The sequence below is a fragment of the Antedon mediterranea genome, chromosome 4 (assembly GCF_964355755.1).
Source record: "Antedon mediterranea chromosome 4, ecAntMedi1.1, whole genome shotgun sequence".
NCBI lineage: Eukaryota > Metazoa > Echinodermata > Crinoidea > Comatulida > Antedonidae > Antedon > Antedon mediterranea.
In genome coordinates this window covers 9574538-9596189 of record NC_092673.1, presented here as the reverse complement: position 1 = coordinate 9596189, position 21652 = coordinate 9574538, and the positions used below count along the sequence as shown (strand labels likewise).

The 21652-nt window shown below is 34.1% G+C and overlaps 1 protein-coding gene across 2 annotated transcripts in view; it reads left to right on the top strand.

Annotated features, from left to right (window-relative positions):
* Positions 1 to 7688: 7688 nt before the first annotated feature.
* Positions 7689 to 21652, top strand: part of LOC140046563 (general transcription factor 3C polypeptide 5-like) — a 53967-nt gene continuing 40003 nt past the window's right edge. For both annotated transcript variants that reach the window (XR_011844810.1, XM_072091257.1), the window contains exon 1: positions 7689 to 7847. Coding sequence is in view for 1 of the 2 variants with exons in the window: in XM_072091257.1 (XP_071947358.1) it covers positions 7722 to 7847 (126 nt within the window). In the remaining variant the exon portion in view is untranslated. The remainder of the gene's footprint in view (positions 7848 to 21652) is intronic.

Below are 21652 nucleotides of genomic sequence, written 5' to 3'. Positions count from 1 at the left end.
TTCTTAAGAAAAAAAATATATTTATATATAGGTATCCAATATAAATACAGTATATCAATAATATGGCAAATAGACAATCCAAGAATCACGTACAATTGTTTCATCTACCAATGTTCACGCTAGGTTACAAATCGTTCCCGGATGAGCCCCCATAAATGTAACACAGCCGCAACTACGGCTCTTTCGGACATGTAATTCCTGGTAACCACCGGTAAACAACGGTAAATAGCCACAACTGTACACATATACATGTAAAAAGTAACTTTAATAATCTTTGACAAACAATTCTTTCTCTTATAATCCAACCCCCCCCCCCCCAAAAAAAAAAAAAACCTCCACACACTCCTTCTCTGCACACAAACACTCTGCTCCACTGGCTTCAAACAATAGTTTCCTAAAACAAAAGAAAGGTTCAAATAATGAAAACAAAAGGAAAAGTAAGAATGACTTGCAAAATAAATACAAAACTTATGTGACTTGTGACATTTGGTATTTTTCCGTTTTGGGCTTCCTGCTTCTCCATCTTTTCTCATTCTCAATTTTGCACCGTTTTAATTTGGTTGTTCGACATGGTCTTTGTAGATAAGGCCATTGCGGTACACAACGGAGAAGGTTGTGTAGTTGATACGTGACGTAACAACTCGCGAAACGTGGTCAAGTTACTGCTATTTTTTGCCTTTTTTAGTGTTTATCCTTCAAATTCAGGAAAGTGACATAGCCTATCGTGTGCGGCCCATCAATACACATTAGTGTGCCAAATGTGAGCACATACCGTTCACTGGTTTTTGGAGAAGATACGTAAAATACGCGAAAAACTTAGTAGCATTAATATATAGATTATGTACAATATACTATATTGATTTAGATCACTTTCAGCCTTTTTTAGAAAATATTTCCATATAAAAAAGTAAATACTATAAAGGAAATAAAAATCGTTGTTTTATTTATTTTTTGTGTGAATGTTAACTTTATTTTAAACTTGCAGTATTGTGTTTTTTATATGTTTGTTAACAGACGTTTTCAGCCTTTCAGAAAGTCCAGTAGACTTATGTATTACTTTTATATTTTGGTTAAGTACGTATACTCATTCAATGGCGAATCTCGTGCATATTTATTTATGAAAACCAAATCCACAAGTATACAACAAGTCTGTATATCAAATGTAAATTTATAGCGTATACCGGTATGCTACCATATTAATTATAGATAATATTATACGAGACGAAATGGAAATAAAATGGTTTACAAAAAAAATACACTTAGTTTTATTACTTGATTTGTTACTTAATTATTATTAAATTTCAAACGTAATTGAAATGAAGAGCTCCCAAAACATGTTCTGAATCTCTTTATTACTGAAGTAAAGCATTTAATTGAAAATGAGTATAATTATGTGCTACTATTATTATAGCTCAATATAAATAATGTCTACTGTCATAACTACGTTTTTAATCAATTTTTATCATCTTTTTATTGTCATTTATATATTTTAATTAATATTATTTTTTTTAAATGTAACTGAAGGAAAATGTGGATTTTAACATCAAAATCAATAATCTTATGTATATATAATGTAAACTATATCAATTTATGGTACCTGCTTTTAACAATATATCATATAAATTAGCCGCGAAAAAACAATATGTTTAAAAATAATATTTAAATGTACACACATGTATACATATTTATTGTTATACTTATAACTGAGCATAATAAAAGTGGGACGAACCCACACAAGACAAAAATAAAAAATAAATAAATTGAATATAAAATTACGTGTTTTTTTTTACGTTTTTTTAGTAATTAATTTTATATATTATATCAACATTGCCAATATCAATAAAATACGGATTGTTAAACACCTTTAAAAACTTAATAACTACCCAAAAAAATGCATATGAATTTGGTCTAAAGTGAGACGTTTCGGCCCAAAAGTGGCCCGACTCGTCTCACCAAAAGTGGGCCAAATCGTCCCGGATTCTTCCAGAGAGGTGTAATAAGCCAAGTCTAGAGGACGTACTCCAGACTGAAAAGTGATTCCAAGAGAGATATAATAAGCCGAAGGCTAGAGGGCGTACTCCAGACTGAAAAGTGATTTCCAATTATGTTATATAGCCGAAGGCTGGATTGCGAACTACAATGTGCGTACCAACATGATGGCGGCCGTAAATGTGTTCAAAAACATTATTTAATATAAAAAATTATAATCTAATATAATACATTAAGACCACATAAATTACACACTTGTCAAAGCACAGTGAAGGTATTATAAAATTAAATATATTGTTAATCGCAATGGAATGAATAATTTCTTGCATGGTAATCTAGCATTTTTTGTATACGAGGATCATATAGAATGCGTTTGCGTTTATACGCTTTAAACATAGATTGAGAGCATTGCAGACTAATAAGCCAATCTTGGGCCATAATGTCTGATAGAATTCTACCGTGAGACCATCGGTAGGCCTACCGGGCGCTTTATTTAGTTTCATACTCCGTATCGCTTCTTCGCAAAAGAAAAGAACTTACAGAAATTTTAAAAAAAATCAACATCACAACGAATAGAATATACAGAGTTAGTAAAAACAGTGAGAAAGATGAGAAGAACTAGAAGCAGGCAGTGGAAAAGGACCAAAACAGATCACAAAACTGAACAGTAAGAAAACTAGAATTAACCAAATGAGGAAGAAAGATGGTAATTTAACCACAGATAGAAAGGAAATCCTAAACATATGCGCAGACTTTTATCAAGATCTGTACAACTCAACCAAGACAGAAACCACAATTGGAGATCAAGAATAAATCTGTAGATGAAACAGAACTTCCAAAAATAACAGCTAGGGAAGTGGAAATGGCCATCAAACAGATGAAAGATAATAAAGCACCAGGCTTAGATGACTTAGACAGCGATATATTTAAGATAGGAGGGGATGAGATAAACATAAACCTTGTCAAACTGTACAATCATAACCTGAGAGAAAAGAGAATACCAGTGAAATGGAAAGAGGCAAAAATCATAATATTACACAAGAAGGGAGACAAAGCCGATATCAAGAACTATAGACCAATCAGTCTTTTATCACATGCATACAAGATATTCACAAGGATAATTCAAAACAGACTAAAACAAATCCTCGATGAAAACCAACCAAGAGATTCAGGCAGGAATTCTCAACAAACAGACCATCTACATTCTCTAAACCAACTAATAGAGAAGTCAAATGAATACCAACTGCATCTATGCGTAGGCTTCATAGACTACGAGAAGGCATTCGACTCAGTAGAACATGCTGATCTGTTTAGAGCCCTGAGGAAAACTGGAGTAAATGAAGGCTATGTTCAGATAATTGAAGACATTTATACAGATGCCACTGCAACAATACACCTTGACAAAGATGTATCTAAACCCATCCACATAAACAGAGGTGTCAGACAAGGGGACACAATATCTCCAAAAATATTCACCACAGCCATAGAGGAAGAAATTTTCAAACATTTGAACCTGGAAAGACATGGCGTCAACATTGATGGAGAGAGTTTAACTGACCTTAGATTTGCAGATGACGTTGCTTTGACAACCGAAACAGTCAAATACATGGAGGAACAGTTAAATTATCTGAACAGAGAGAGCAAGAAGATTGGTTTGAAAATACACAAAGGAAAGACAAAGTACATGACAAACTTCCATAACGACGAGTCCATAGAAATTGAAAATGATAGGATCGAACAAGTTGATAGCTGCAAGTACCTGGGCCAAACAGTGAAAATGGCTGACAACACAAGAGACGAAATTCTCATCAAAAAGGCGGGATGGAGCTGCTTTGGCAGATATAGAGAAATCCTTTGCGACAAGAAAATCCCAATAGTTTACAGGAGAAGAGTTTTCAACCAGTGTGTGCTCCCTACAATGACTTATGGTAGTGAAACTCAGATAACAACAACATTTTTGGAACAAAAACTAACCACTGCACAAGGAGCTATGGAAAGGCAGATGCTTGGAGTGACAATTAGGGACAAAATCAGAAACACAGTAATAAAGAAATTGACTAAAGTCAAAGATATAATGAACAAAATAAAAGAAGCAAAATGGCGTTGGGCGGGACACCTTGCAAGAAGGGATGACAACAGGTGGACAAAACGTATGACAGACTGGCAACCAAGAATCGGCACAAGAAAAAGGGGAAGGCAGAAACGGCGATGGAAGGACGACATTACAAAGTATGCAGGCACCACGTGGGCGAGGATAGCGCAGAACAGATGGGATTGGCAGAAGCATGAGGAGGGCTACATCCGACAGGGGATGATACAGCTAAACTGAAGCATGGTGGGGTACTGAAGATTCTTATACATGTTGTTTGAAAAAATAATAGATGTCATTTCCGGGGACCTTGCAGCTCTATTTTAAACAGTTTTAAATGAGTTTGTGCAGGTGTAGGTATTATTAGTCATTCGCGGTCAACACGCCACACTGTTTGATGTTGTTAATCTTTATTTTAGAAGATTGTTCAAATCATGTAAATAAAACATTTTCCAGGCGGAAACTAATTTGGAAAAGAAGCCCACCCAAGAGTACAAATGAAGGAGCACATTTGGCTTCAATTGACCATAGTGCTGAGACAGGGAGAGCCCACCATAACATCTATTATTTTTCTGTGGCTTTTGCCACCTGATTTTTGATGTTGTAAATGTTATGTTTAGCAAAAAAATCTAAATTTAACAGTGTGGCGTGTTGCCTACTACACCTGCACAAACTCATTTGCATAACAACACCGACATACCAAACTACGATAAGATATACAAATTTTCTAAACACGTAACAAGAGAAATATAATTCCCTTTTTTCTTACAATAAATTGTTAGTCATTCGCGGCGGTCAACACACAACACTGTTGAATTTTTATGTTGTTAATCTTTTACATTATATTATCTTAAATTAACTTGAGTCTCTAAATATCTCTCATTCAAATAAAATAAAAACAATTTTATATTTATTTTGAAAAAAAAGAAATCCGTAGAGATTTGAACCCCAGCTAGTAGAGCTGAGAGAATCCAAACGATAGTTACTAGAGCACTACCCGTTATGCCACAATGTACATTAATAATGAAAGTTGACAATAGTATAGTCTTATACGCTCTTCATATTACGTCATTCTAGTCGTTACGTCATAAGTTTGCATATTTATGAGATAATTTTGAGGAAACGAATTTAGTTTTAACCTTGCTTTAAACCAGAGGGCCGGATAGCTCAGTCGGTAGAGCGTCGTGGAACACGGTTATCGTGGGTTTAAACCCCATGCCGGTCGGTGGAAAAGAGTTAAAGCTATGCGAGCTTCTGTGTTTGGAGTTCACAGATTTAAACGTCCCCCTTTCCATCCACCACACATCATGAGGCAATAACATCAACGCATCTGATGTGTGGTACCCCCAATGCTGTGAGAGGGCCTTACCGTGCTAGAGGCAAGGGAGCACACCATCATTTTTTTTGGCTTTCGATATCCCTTTTTTCTAACATTAAATTGTTAGTCATTCGCGGCGCCACACTGTTGAATGTTGTTGTTACTCTTTTACATTTATTATCCTAAATTAACTGGACTCTCTAAATATCTCTCTTTCAAAATAAAAGAAAAACATTTTAAATTTATTTAAAAAATGCATACAGATTCGAACCCCAGCTAGTATAGCTGAGAAAATCGGAACGATAGTTAGGCCTACTAGAGCACTTTGATTTGATTTTTCGCATAATTTTTCGCGTAATTTTGCGTGCAACACTCCATTTTTACTCCATAGAAATTTGACTCTTGATATGAATTATCATTTTCTTAAGTTTTAAAAACAAATGTCTTTTGGTCCTGAACTAAAGATAAATTTTTAAAAATCGTATATCATGCGTATGTTACGTGCGGCGCAACTTGGACTGCACCGAAAACCTTATCTTCAGATAGAGGTCAATCTTCTGATATAGTTATACAATGTTATGTTGAGAAGATTTAGAGATACACGCGCAAACAAAATTCGTGGAAAGAAAGAAGAATAAGAAAAGATAAGAAAAAAAGATCCTGACAATAACAAGGGGTTATCTGCCAAGTGCGGATAACCAAAAAAATGTTTGTGCTGAGGTCTTAGAGACACTAATATACATTTTTATTTCCTATTTTAAGTTATAAGTGCCATTTTTGGATATGGCTCTATTTTTCAAAATTTTCCAACCATGGTGGGGCTGAGGTCTTGAAGACATTAATATATTTTTATGATATTTCCGAACATATTTCAATCTGCCATTATTTGAGACAGGCTACGGCATAATTTAAATTTTATAGCTGGCAACGCTGGGGCGCAGAGACGTAACAGAGAGCGTCATTCTGACCATGGAGGTACGTATGTTCTGACGATGGATCACTCTCTACTTCTCTGCGTTTATGGTGGTTGGTGTGAGTGGCCGAACCGCTCCAGAATTAACATGTTTAGAACAGATAGTTTGTCTCCGATGGTTTTTGTATGGGGTTAATAGAGAGTGAAATAAGATCAAAATATAGAACATTTGCAAATATGCGGATTTCTAGACAAATTTCGAAGATTAGACTAATTCCGCCGCCGGACAAGGCCTTAGGCATATACTATTATTGACTGGTATATCTTTATTCAAAAATGAAAACAACAAATTTACAAAAAAAAAATCATAAAATATAGCAGCATATAGGGACGTATGCGTCCCAAGCTGAATTGCATTTCATGATAACATTAAAATAAGTGATTACAATTTTAAAAAAACAACAAAAAACAAAACAAAAAAAAAGGATCGAAGGGCGCAACTCACAAATTAAATTCGTTGATTAAGTTAATCAAATAAGGTAGAGGACTGTTACTATGACGCACTTTCGATGTCGAGTTTTTAAAGTAGAAAACTAACATTTTGAAGTCGCGTCTGAATAGTCTGTCAATTTTAACATTATCGTAATTATCATAGGTAATTAATGTATAGTAGTAAGTATAATTATAATTGGCTCTATTTTCATTATTAGCCAGCTCTGCCCCAACCATGGTGGGCTAGTACTGGACTTAATATTATTTAATTTCATATTTCAATAAATAGGTGCACTTTCCAGGGACACTAAATAAGTATTTATCTTAGAAAACGCAAGTTATTATAATCACTGATATGGCTTGAAACTAATTTTTCTTTTGCATATTACGGATGGAGTAACCGATATTGAACAATTATATACTAAGTTTGAAAGGTTTTTGAATTTTTTCTCGATGTTTTTGTATGTGACTATTTCGCTGTGCTCCACCCGCGCCAAATTGGATCCACTGGAGCACAGTGTATTAACATACGAAAATATATTGAAACTGAATTGGGTCCACTGGAGCACAGTGTATAACATACGAAAAGATATTAAAATTGAGTGACTTTATTTCTATTTTATATCACTGTGCTCCACTGGCTCCAAATTGGGTCCACTTGAGCACAGTGTATTAACATACGAAACGATATTAAAAGTAATTTCTATTTTATATCACTGTGCTACCCTGGTGCTAAATTGGGTCCACTTGAGCAATTGAAGTTAATAAAGGCATAAATGGCGCTCCGTAGAGAATGCTCCAGTCGTCAGAATTAATGACGCTCTGAATATACCTGCTGTACATTATTTTGGTATGGGGGTGGTATCCTTTTTTCTAACATTAAATGACTAGCCTAGGCCTCACACCAGAAAACAAACAAAATGAAACGTGAAATGTTGACAAATAAAACGATAGGCGTAGGCCTAGTTTGTGTTGAATTTCCAGGAAAAGTAGAAAATGTTCATAATTTGATGGAATGTTTTAAAGGCCAGGAAACCCTTTCAATGGTATGGTATTATTTAGGCGCCGCAATAATATTAATAGGCTTAGCCTAGGCCTAGGCCCTAGCCTACTACTAGCCTAGGCCTAGTCTATGCTAGGGCCTAGGCCTAGCCTTATAGAAGCCTCTAGACTAAGCTAGGCCTAGATAGACCTACCGTAACTAAGATAACTAAAAATAATATAATTGGTAATATTGTATTAAGTATTGTAACTAGCAGAGATCCAACTAGCAGTAACCGGTATCGGATCATCTCGGTCGCGCTTCCGGTAAATCGAACTTCCGGCGATTTCTATGGAACGCCGCTCAATGCAGTACTGTACACTGTAAGCTCTAATTAAAGATCGAAGTGTAGTCTCTATTGTTTTTTAGGTGTTTATTTAAAAATGATTTTATATAATAATCATTATATTTAAATAAATATTGTAAAAACAATATGTTATTAATATTAGTTTAACTTTTTTTTAAATGTTTTTATAAGCATTATATTTTGTAAATATTCTATTTGTTTCTGACGGGAAAAATAACATACAAACTCACTTTACACTTTTGTCAATGATCATTCAATCTTTTTATTTTCAAAACAAAAACATATACACAAATATTTACATATATTTAAAAACAAAACATAGATACGTTAATGTAATGCAAAACAAACTCGTTTCACACTGTTTTTCAATTCAATCCTTTTATTTTTTAAACAAAAACGCATATACAAATGTTTACATTCATCATTCAAATTGAATATTGAAACCTTTTTATTTACATCTACAAACGTTATTTAATTTATCTATGTATTTAATATTTTATTTATTAACAATGTTTACCTCTATTTACATCTACAGACGTTATTTAATTTATCTATTTATTTAATCTTTTATTTATTAGCAATATTTACATCTATCTCATCTACAAATCGCGAACATCATTTGATATAACGCGCGATCCAGCGTAAGGAGCGATCTCTCCGATCGTTGGCCTGCGCGATACTCGTCCCAGAGGTGTAAGAGCGTTCTAGTTGCACGTCGTCGCTGAAGCCGGTCAACATCTTCGCGATGAACTCATGCAGCAGCCCGATTAAGAGGTAGAGTTGAAGTTTTGCTGAAATAACAAAAATAACGATATACTATATTATCATGAGCAAGTTAACAACATAATACATAATATTATAATTGAAAAGTAATTTTCTTACCACGTCGTCCTTTTCGATTCAGTCTGTTGTGATGCGGGTGTCTCGAAAACAGAGAGACCTCGAAAACAGAGACCAGAGACCCGAGACACCCCCCCCCCCCACTAAAACGTCTAAATAATACGTTATATAGGGGGTCTCTGTTTAACAGACACCCCCACTAAACCGTCTCAATATTACATTATATAGGGGGTCCGTCTCTATTTTCGAGAAAAGCTCGAAAACAGAGGCCCCTATATAACGTATTATTTAGACGTTTTAGTGGGGGTGGAGTCCCCACTAAAACGTCTCAAGAATGATGTATCAGTAATAAACGGTAACTGATATGCCGATCAAAGAACATGCCGCAACGATAAGAAGAGATTGATGAATTCTTGAACGCGTGTAAAAAGACTGTCATTTTGGAATACAAGGTCGACGTCCCAGAAGTAAGATGTATAAATGCATGCTGTGCCTTTTAGAAGCTAAAAAGCGGGAGATTATTTAAAAAGCTGACACTAGTTTCGTAACATTTATTTACAAGCATAAAAGATAACTAGAATTTAATTCATCACTTTGACGAATTATAGGTGATCATTTTTATCATTTTAATAAAATTAACATTTTTTAAACATGCATGTACGTTAACATACGATCGTTAAAAGTTGATGTACGCCATCCTATGACATGATGCATATACACTTATAGTGCTGAGTTCTACCTATTATGTGTCATACAATATGTACAGTATATACTGTATATCTATATACAGTGAAGCATAGGTGAAATTACGGGACTCATATCGTGTTCTAATTTTTTGGTATGATGGAATTTTCAAAATAAACTCAAAGATGACAATTTAGAAAGATAATGAATTGAGGAAATAAATATAAGGATTGGAAGAAAATTTGACACGTAGAAGCGCAATGCGCGGTCTTTGAAATTTGTATAACTTTGACTAAAGAAATTTAAAAACTACTTTTTAACTTCAACTGGCCATATGATAACATCACAACATCCGATAGGCTTAATTTTAATATGAATTCATATCTACATTTCATCAGCTTTCATGATAAGTTATAATCTTCAAGGTCACCTTTAATTCTGAAGAGCTATAAGATATTCAAATGTATGGTGTAGCTGAAATTACACGACCTAGGTTTTTCAAGTTTTTACGCGTGATGACGTCATCAAAATAAAAATGTTGACAACTCATTAGAAGAATAATTAATTGAGCAAGCACATACTAAAAGTTGTGCGAAAATCGGGCTCAAATAACGGAGATGCGCTCTATTGAATGTGATAACTCACACAAAAAGATAAAAATTCCTAATTTTTAAATTCAAGTGGCCATTTGATGAAGTCATACCATTTTGTACGTCTAATGTGTATACATTTGTATCTACAACTGATTGGCTTCCATAATAAGTTAAAAAAATTGGGGGTCATCTGCCATTCTGAAGAGTTATATTCATTTTAAAAAGTCCTTATTTTTTACCATTTTTAGCACTTTTGTACAATTAGTGTGCGCATTTTGTCATTTTTAACGTGCTCGTATAGCATTATTTTAAGTCGGAATGGACTCAAAATTGGTGAATGTACTAAGGATTGTGAGTAGAATGTGATTTATACATCAAATTATATTTTTTTACGCATTTTAAGAATCGTGCGCACAAAAACGCATTTTTGCGCAGTAATTTTTTGAAACGCGCAAATGGCCTAATTCATGCTCTAAATTGATCAAAACCTAATTTTGCGCGTTTTAAATTTTTAACGCGCGATTTCACGTGCATGACCTTGAAACGCGCAACTTTTTATTTGCTAACATTTTTACCCTTGACCTGAAGTTTACCTGTAGTGAATTTCATTAATATGTCATAATGAATTATGGAGATATGATTAATAATGTGATTTCACAAAATGGCGTATAAATGACGTCATGGATGAGTGATCACGCTGGAAAGCTAATTAGGATTAATTTATATTATTTGAAAGATATTCTGAAATTTTGGTAATCATTGACATTAAACTTTTTGAGATAATTGTTACACAAAATAGTGTACAGAAACAATAAAAAGACTAGACATGTAACTCGTCACTTTGACGAGTTTGGTTATCCGCCGCGCAAGTGGTGCAACATTAACATTAAGGGGATAGGTTGAGGACAAAAGGAAGTGTTCACGTTGGCATTATGACCTGAACTGAAGAATATGATATGTTGTTATTGCTGAATTTTATTATTTAAATTCATATATAGTATACACAGTATACTCTGTATCCATATCACATACAGTGTAGAATAGGTGAAATTATGGGACCCGCTATTTATTGCAATCTTTAACATGTTGACTGTTTTAAAATGAAATGCGAAGGTAGCAATTCCGAAAGGAAATTATCTCAGCAACAACGTATTAGCGTGTAGAAGAAATTTGAATACGTGAAATATTGATGCGCGCTCTTTTAAATGTAATGAATTATGACGCAAAAGATGAAAATACGACCTTTTTTATTTAACTGGCCATATGATGACGTCACAACATCCGATTGGCAACATTTTTACATAATTTCGTATCTACAATCCAATAGCTTCCAGAAAAAGTTTTAATCGTGATTATCACATTTTATTCTTATGAGCTATAACAGATTAAAATTTACTGTAAAGATGAAATTAATGCCACACGTGATTTAAATTTTTAGGCATGATGACGTCAAAAAAATTAAAATATTTTTAACTCCTGCGAAAGATACTTGATTGACCTAGACAATATCAAAATCGGGGTGAAAATGAAAAACGGATAAGAGGAGATGCGCTCTATTCAATGTAATGAGCTATGACGAAAGATACAAAAATCCTAAATTTTATATTCGCGTGGCCATACAATGACGTCACAATGTCCGGTTAGCCATATTAATACCTGATCCGATATCTACAACTCATCTACTTCCAGAATATACCATCCACAAAAAGTTGACCGTCTAGTTTAGAAATTACGACTGTTTAAAAAAAGGCATATTTTAAACGAATTTTTTAACCTTTTCATAAAAAACGCGCGCAAATTGTCCAATTCGACGTGCTCGTATGACGTATCTTTAAATCGAAATTGTTTAAAATTTGGTAAAATTACTAGAAAAGGCTGGAAAAACATAAATCACGCGAAAAAAATATGTTTTCAATGCTACGTGCGCACCGCACACGTAAAAATGTGCGCAAGCGTGGGAATTTTTTACATGCTTAAAACGACATGAAACGCGTAGAAAGTTGATTAGAAATAAATATTGCGCATTTTGAAATTTTAAATGCGCGTGCGCGCGTAACTTTGTTTAAAACACGCAATTTTTTTTCAACAGACAGTTAGCGCATGATATAAATTAAACTTTTGCAAAGTTTCACTTTAAAATGTTATTTGGTTTTCGACATATGTTAAATACGAGAAAATCGTTAAATCGCGCGTACGTCGCGTTGCGCAATTGTAAACATCATGAAAAGCTTCGCTTGACGACGTTACGTGAATGTCAAAATGTTAACATAGTTAACAAAATGTTATGTTTGCAAGTTTTAGAGAAAAGCGTTACACAAAAATCATACAGAAAGAAAGAAGATGACAAAAAAGATGATGATGATTTCGTACAATCACAAGAGGTTATCCTGCAACTTCGTTGCGGATAACCAAAAAAAAAAATAATAATAAAGATTTCATACAATAACAATAGGTGATCATTTTATTCTAAATGATCACCTAATAACGTACAATGCAATAACAAAATGATATGAGGTCAGACTTTGAGGCAGACTGGAGGATGAAGACAAATATATTGTGTTGGGCGCGCGAGCCTTAAAAAAGAAATGAATTAAAAAAAAAAAAAATTGATAAATAAATAAACATAAATTCACGGTTTTTGCGATAAAAGTTGGGTGTTAATAATTTGTGACCAAGCTTGGTGGGTATTACACACTCACTCTTAATAAACAGGGATTATATTAGGGGGTCTCGGGAAATCTCGAAAAAAGAGACCCCCAATATAATAGACGTTTTAGTGGGGGTCTCTGTTTTCGAGTTTTTCTCGAAAACAGAGACCCCCTATATTATACAGATATTGACTGCTTAGAGGTTAAATATAAGATTTGACATCCCCGAGGGAATGATATTAAGTTCGAGGGAATATATATTCCCCGAGAACTTAATATCATTCCCGAGGGGATGTCAAATCTTATATTTAACCGATATAAAAGGCAATATCTGTTATATTATATAGCCAAGAACAAGTCTGCTGGGTTGGGTGAAGCTAGGCTAGGCCTAGGCCTCCTATAGTATTTGTATTGTATTTAAAACAAGCCTGCCTAGACACCTTACCTTGCGAAGAATAATATACAGATAATTACTAATTAATGATTCCTTGGCAATAAAATATTCACTTAGGCCTAGGTCGTTTAAATTAACAGAAGAATTTCCATCAATAAGCCTATTAATAATAATATTATAATCAGGTAGGCCGAATAAAGAATTCGTCTTCTCTCGATCTTCGAGGAGCCGAATCACCGGATGTTCAGCGCGTACTAGTTACTAGGTTACTACCGTGAGTATTGACCAATCACAAACGGTGTTTCATCACATTTAGGGTGGACTTATAACAAATGAGGGCGCTATGTATGCATAGCTTAAATAGTTTAGAAAATTAATTTCTTCAAGCAAATTCCGTGGCCCAGCGGATGAAACGTTGTCTTGCGATGGAGTGACAATTCCACCCGAGTTCAAGATCGAGTAGATGACTTTTGTTTATTTATCGGCAAACTCGAGTGTTGCACACGAAAATTACACAGTCAATATCATCGTACTCGAGAATTTATATGATTAATGACAGGGGACACGATTATTACGCGAAAATTACACAGTCAATATCATCGTTCTCGAGGATATATACGATTTACGATCCTCGCAGCGGTAGTCATGTGATGCAGTTTCAACCAATCACGTTCGCGTATTTACATAGGCTATGTAATATAACATAATATTGACTTAATATTGAGACGTTTTAGTGGGGTCTCTGTTTTTGAGTTTTTCTCGAAAACAGAGACCCCCTATATTACGTAATATTGAGACGTTTTAGTGGGGGTCTCTGGTCTCTGTTTTCGAGGTCTCTGTTTTCGAGACTGTTGTGGACCCCTCAAGGTCGTTGTTGGTCCTCGTTGTCAACAGGCAATATGGTTTCATTCTAATTCAATAGCACGAGACATAATGCGACACGTCAATGCATTATGCTTTTAAAAAATGTTACATTACATACATAATCGTAATAATATCTTTCAGTGCAATATAGTGTATAAAAAAGCTCAGTAAAGTCTCTCACTGATTTTAACTGGCACCAGACAAATATTCCCAATTTACTCATTCATAATTATTAACATATTGGAGTCGTTTTCGTAAGCTACTTGTTGTGTCCTTAAAATATAGATAAAAATCGTTACAAAATGCAAACAGGTTTATAAATTCGAACTGCTACACGTACCGAGTGCTGAAAGAGAGTTAAATCGGACAGTTAAGTCTCAATCCTACAATAGCATCCATTTTCGTATGCTTTATGCATAATTGACGCGCCATACACCACGATCGATATTGTTGAAAATTGACCTTAATTGACACGCGACCGAAATGAAACGCGACCGAGATGATCGTAATTCAGTAACCCACCATCCTACTTCGCACGGTCTTTTAAGTTTTATGCCTTAATAATATTGTATGTGGTTATATTGCATGTAGCCTAGGCAGGGAGTATGGTCGAAGCGGCCGCCAACCAAAGCGGCCGCCAGTTTAATATCGTCATTTGTATGGAACGCCATGTGCGCTTTAATCTTTGATTGTCGTTGTCAACGCCATGGCCTATGGCGAGTTGAGTTACAGCTAAATAAATATAAGCCAACTCATGTACTATCAAATCTTTATATTTCTATAATAATTAAGTTTGCCTGCCGATAAATCAATGTATATTTTATTTGTATTTACTATTAACTAATACATATATCGAAATATATTTTGCCGAACCTTTATATCTCGTTTACATACTATTGAATCCTTATACAGTATTGCAATAATAATAATTTACGTACGGTATTGCCGAATCTTTATATCTCATTTACATACTATCAAATTTTATACAGTATTGCAATAATAATTTACGTACGGTATTGCCGAATATTTATATCTCATTTACATTTAACTATCGAATTTTATACAGTATTGCAATAATTTATGTACGGTATTGCCGAATATTTATATCTCATTTACATTTAACTATCAAAATTTATACAGTATTGCAATAATAATTTACGTACGGTATTGCCAAATATTTATATCTCATTTACATACTATCGAATCTTTATACAGTATTGCAATAATAATTTACGTACGGTATTGCCGAATCTTTATATCTTGTTTACATACAGTACTATCAAATCTTTATACAGTATTGCATTAATAATTTACGTACGGTATTGCCGAATATTTATATCTTGTTTACATACTATCGAATCTTTATACAGTATTGCAATAATAATTTACGTACGTCATTGCCGAATATTTATATCTCGTTTATACACTATCGAATCTTTATACAGTATTGCATTAATAATTTACGTACGGTATTGCCGAATATTTATATCTTGTTTACATACTATCGAATCTTTATACAGTATTGCAATAATAATTTACGTACGTCATTGCCGAATATTTATATCTCGTTTATACACTATCGAATCCTTATACAGTATTGCATTAATAATTTACGTACGTCATTGCCGAATATTTATACCTCGTTTATATACTATCGAATCTTTATACAGTATTGCATTAATAATTTACGTATACGGTATTGCCAAATCTTTATATCTCGTTTACATACTATTGAATCTTTATACAGTATTGCAATAATAATTTACGTACGGTATTGCCGAATCTTTATATCTCATTTTTACATACTATCGAATCTTTATACAGTATTGCATTAATAATTTACGTATACGGTATTGCCAAATCTTTATATCTCGTTTACATACTATTGAATCTTTATACAGTATTGCAATAATAATTTACGTACGGTATTGCCGAATCTTTATATCTCATTTTTACATACTATCGAATCTTTATACAGTATTGCATTAATAATTTACGTACGGTATTGCCGAATCTTGATATCTCATTTGACATATGTATGTACTATTGAATCTTTATACAGTATTGCATTAACAATTTACGTACGGTATTGCCGAATCTTGATATCTCATTTGACATACTATCGAATCTTTATACAGTATTGCATTAATAATTTACGTACGGTATTGCCGAATCTTTATATCTCGTTTACATACTATTGAATCTTTATACAGTATTGCATAATAATTTACGTACGGTATTGCCGAATCTTTTATATCTCATTTTTACATACTATCGAATCTTTATACAGTATTGCATTAATAATTTACGTACGGTATTGCCGAATCTTGATATCTCATTTACAGACTTAATTGAATCTTTATACAGTATTGCATTAAATAATAATTTACGTACAGTATTGCCGAATATTTATATCTTGTTTACATACTATCGAATCTTTATACAGTATTGCATTAATAATTTACGTATGGTATTGCCGAATATTTATATCTTGTTTACATACTATCGAATCTTTATACAGTATTGCAATAATAATTTACGTACGGTATTGCCGAATATTTATATCTCATTTACATACTGTACTATCGAATCTTGGTTTTTATTATTAGTATTAGGGTGTGTTATACATTTAAGTGTTATTCCATTGTAATACATTGTTTGTGTTTTCAATAAAGCAACATGGGACGCGCACCTAATGTGCAGCAGCACTATTGCTGGCCGTCAGTCGAGTTATTAGCAGAAATTCGCGTAATTAATTACCGTATCAAACAGACACTTTCATCTTATTTTAGTATTTAAAACTCATTTTCAATTGATCAATATTTAAATATCTGAAGTAATAAAATAGTGTAGGGATATTAAATAAATTGCTGTCATCATGTTATTGTAATTAAATTATGATTGCGAACACTACTAGTTACTTTACTAATTAATTAATATACAATAACAAATATTTTAAATTATTAATATATTTATATATTTTGATTTACTTTATTGATTGGTTTATTTATATATAATTCTTAATAATTGGCTTATTATTATATTTTATTAATATACAATATAAACACCACAATGTATTTTATAGACTTTATTAAACATATGTATATTATTTAGAACAGTTAAAATAAGTAATCATCGACTCGCCATTTCGTTTAAAAGAACGTACGCGTATCACATTCAATCTGTAAAAAAAAGAGAATAAATTACATAATAATGTAGATTGTTATTTACGTCCGAGGTAAAGAAAACCTGTCGAAACAATGACAATCAAAGATTACAAAACAACGACAATCAAAGCGCACACGGCATTCCATACAGATTACCGTTATTGAACTAGCGGCCGCTTTAGTTGGCGGCCGCTTCGACCGTAATCCCTAGGCAGTAGGCTATCCTATACTACTGTAAAACTAAAAGCGCACTCTTAATAAAAACCTAAAGAAATGAAACCCAGAATCATTAATTCACAATGCGTTGTGTACAAATTTCAATGTGGTTTGTGTGATACAAACTATGTCTGTTACACTTGGCGACACCTTTACAAACGCATTAATGAACATAACAAAAGTATTATAGGCGATCACCTAAAACAACATGGCATAACTGGTGATATCTCAGAATACTTTAGGGTCTTATCTAAATGCAACAATAAGTTTGATTGCCTAATTAAGGAGATGTTGTGGATCAAAGAGATAAAACCTACACTCAATAAACAATCGGATTCCATAAAAGCTAAATTGTTTATCTAACTCAGTAGGAGGAGCTAATTACTTAATTAGCCCTCAATTAGCATTTCCTGTCTCCAACTTTGGTGCTTAGTGCACATAATTATTATTGTTTTGTATTCACTTGATCTTGAAAATGGTTCTATGATGGTACCGAAACGTCGATCTCTCTTTTTGTCATTAAATTTTATATTGAAATTTGTAAAAATAATACATATATATATATTACTTTCAAAACATTAAACCAGGTCATTCCTTGTCTTAAAAGTACGTTTTATTGTAAATTATGATAAAAAGTGAGAAACAATGCACTACCTAAGTTCGCGGCGAGTGACCTCTCGTTGACGGTCTTTAGGCCTAGCCTAGCTAGGCTTAGTTTTGTAGGCCTAGCTGGTAAACATCGGTAAGGTACGAACATCTTACGCTAGCTATATACCTAGCCTGACGTTGTATAGTTGCTGCATTATTGTCTTTCTATTTTTGTCAGACTCCGTTTATACAAATTGGGGAAAACCCGGTATTTTCGTTGAAAAGTTTGGAGTCTTCCATTCTTTTTGGTCTCACGATCGATCGAAAAGTGGGTGAATTACAGAAATAAAAACAAAAATATCAATCCGCGCGCAATGCATTTTGGGATTTATAGCCGCGGGCCGCTATAATTATTAGAATCAACTTATTTTTCACATTTTTAACCATTTAAAGACGAAAAAAGGTATCGCAATAGGACCATATAGTATTATTTTTACATTAAATATAGTTTGTGATCTTAAATTAGATCTAAAAAACGTAGGGAAGGTGTCTTTAAAAGATGGGACTCATAATTTCAACTATACACTGTATATAAAATATACAGTGGATTCCGTAAATACTGTTACAGTATGCTTTATGACAAAAAAGTGGTAAAATTCAGCACTGTAAACATTATTTAATAATAATAGGATGGCATAATAATTGTCGGCGTCATATTTAATGTATGTGCATGTGGCGTTTTCGTGGATAACAAAATCTTGTCATTGTCAAAGTGAAGAATTCAATCTAGTTCTTTCTTTTCACGATTTGTGTGTGCAGCATATCCCCTTGCTTGTAAACATAACTTTGTATAACTTGGTAAAAAGATTGGCCTTGAAGTGTAGATGTGCAGGAAACTTTCTTATATGATGTTAGAGTCGAACAGCGTAAGTTGCGCACGATTTTTATGAAATTTTATGGTTGATCATAAATTCTGAACAAAAATGTATTTTTCAATGAAACTTTACAACTGTGTATTTCATAATATGGAGCAACTTTTGACATGATAAAAATACTGTGCTACGCAAAAAATTATGCGAGTATGCGTATTTGAAATTCCAAAATGCGCAAAATTAACTTCTAATCAATTTCGCGTACATTTCAGGCCATTTTGAGAATTTCAAAATGTTCATAATTTGTTTCCACATTTTATGCACGCACTTGTGCGCACAGCTCATACAAAGCAGAGAAAAGGGGTTTTTGCAATTGATTTTTGTTCTTCATACCTTCTGTAGCAGATTTTATTAATTTTATTGAACTTTAATTGCAGGGGGCCGCCAAGGGCCCCCGGCCCCGGAAGCAACGCGTCATAGCGTAATTTTAATCAGATTTAGGGTAGCCAACTTTTTCCATTTTGTATGGTATATAGATAAAATACTGTGCGACGGGCCAAGATGTATATCGTTATAATCGCAGAGGCGTAGGCAGGTTGCTGTCTGATGGGAGTGCGAAAATTGTAAATGCGCGAGACTAACACCCATGGGCTGATCTGTAAGAACATTTTGAAAAATAGAGCCTCTAGGTCCCCGGAAATTGCAATTATACATTGATATATGAAAAGAAATTACAAGTCTACCAGAGAACCAGCCCACCGAGGTTGAGATAGAGCTAAGAACATTTAATTGGATTATAGTATTTCGAAAAAAAAGAAACAACCAACAACCATTAGGGTTGAGCTGCTAAGAAAATTGTGCAAAATAGAACTGCTAGGTACCTGGAAATTGCACTTATATAGGCCCATATTGATAAATGAAACGAAATTATACGTCTACAGGACCAGCCCACCATGGTTGGGGTGGAGCTAAGAACATTTTGAAAAATAGAGTTGCTAGGTCCCGGAAATTTAACGTATTATACGTCGAAGCATAAAACAAAATATATACCGGTACGTCTCCAGAACCAGCCCTACCATGAATATGGAAAAAAATTGAAAAAAAGAGAGCTCTATGTTCCCAGACAATGCACTAACTGTATATTGTACATCGAAATATGAAACGAAATGTATAAGTATCCATGACCAGCTCTATAATTGGGGACGATTGAGCTAAGACAATTTTGAAAACTAGAGCTGCAGGTCTTCAAAAACTACACTTATGACTTTAAAAAATTCAGGCCTAAAGGCCTAAAAAAGTGACCCTGTTTACCTAATATTTGGAGGGGAATGCGTCTGTAAGCGTAGACCATTTCCCTTCGGGGAAAATCAGTTTATTTCCCAGATGTTAATCTGGAACTTTAATGTATGATGAGCAGTTCATGACATACAGGACATTTTTGGAAATGTAATAACTTAGCTATAATAAGATGTTGGAAAAATGTTTGTTTAGTAATGTAGGCGAGCCTAGAGTGAAACGTCTATTTTAGGTACCCCACGGTACAGGGTTAATCGTAAATAAAAAACATAAGAAGAACATAATTCGTAACCTTTTGCTGTATAGCGTATACGTCGATACACAGTACACAACGTAACGTTTCGGTAAAGTTCGCCTGGAAATTAACAGTACACATTCTGGTCCCTGGATGGAACACTCGTAAACCGCAATGGGCCAGGCCCAATGTTAAACGATCCGTACAAAGGGACACCGGCAGACAAGTGCGTACCTATTGTTTATTAGATCGCCGGCGGCAATAATGCATGCAAAAAAGTGTAATAGCTCTCCGTCCGACGTACTAAAAAAATGGAACGTCGCGGTTTTCTAGGCGCTAAAGCTACGAAGTGAACGCGAATGATTTTTACTGTATATTATATTTCCCGACGACGAAGGGTTTACAGCCCCCGTAGCCCTCCCGCTGGCATAGGCCCTACAATCATCACAAACTGCCGACGGCGAAAATGTAAATCAGACTAGGGCCAGGCCTAGCCCGGATATGTGGATGAGAGCAGGGAGAAGAAAATGATAAATGTGTAGTAGCGCATCTTGTCAGCTCGAGCGATCCGCCACAGACGTATGACCGAGAGACGAGACGTGACTTAACATAACACGGTTATTATTTAGATAATTATCTTCTAAAATAGTTATCTTTATATGTCAATTTGATGACGTCCTCGTGTTAATAATTGGATTTAAAAGATGGGTCTCGTAATTCAGCACTGTAAACATATTTATTTCATGTCATAGGATGGCATAATAATTGTCAATGTTCATATAGTTTAACGTATAAGTGTATGTTGCGTTTGAGCGGATAAAACCGTAATGAAATTGAATAAGGCATGTCGGATGGGGGAGGTGTGCCGGGGTAGAAAAGAATGGAACTGTAAGAGGCTTTGACATGACCTTTACCACCTGGTATTTTGATATGCGATATGTACAATACTACTATGTTTTTACCAATTTGGTATGGATGACATGGGTTGAAATTAATGTGAAGGGGGTCACTTTAAGGGGGTCTGACATGACCTTTCCGACCTGATATTTTGTCAGTTTTCATTTTTTTCTTATTTCCTCACATACCACTATATTTTGACAAAGTT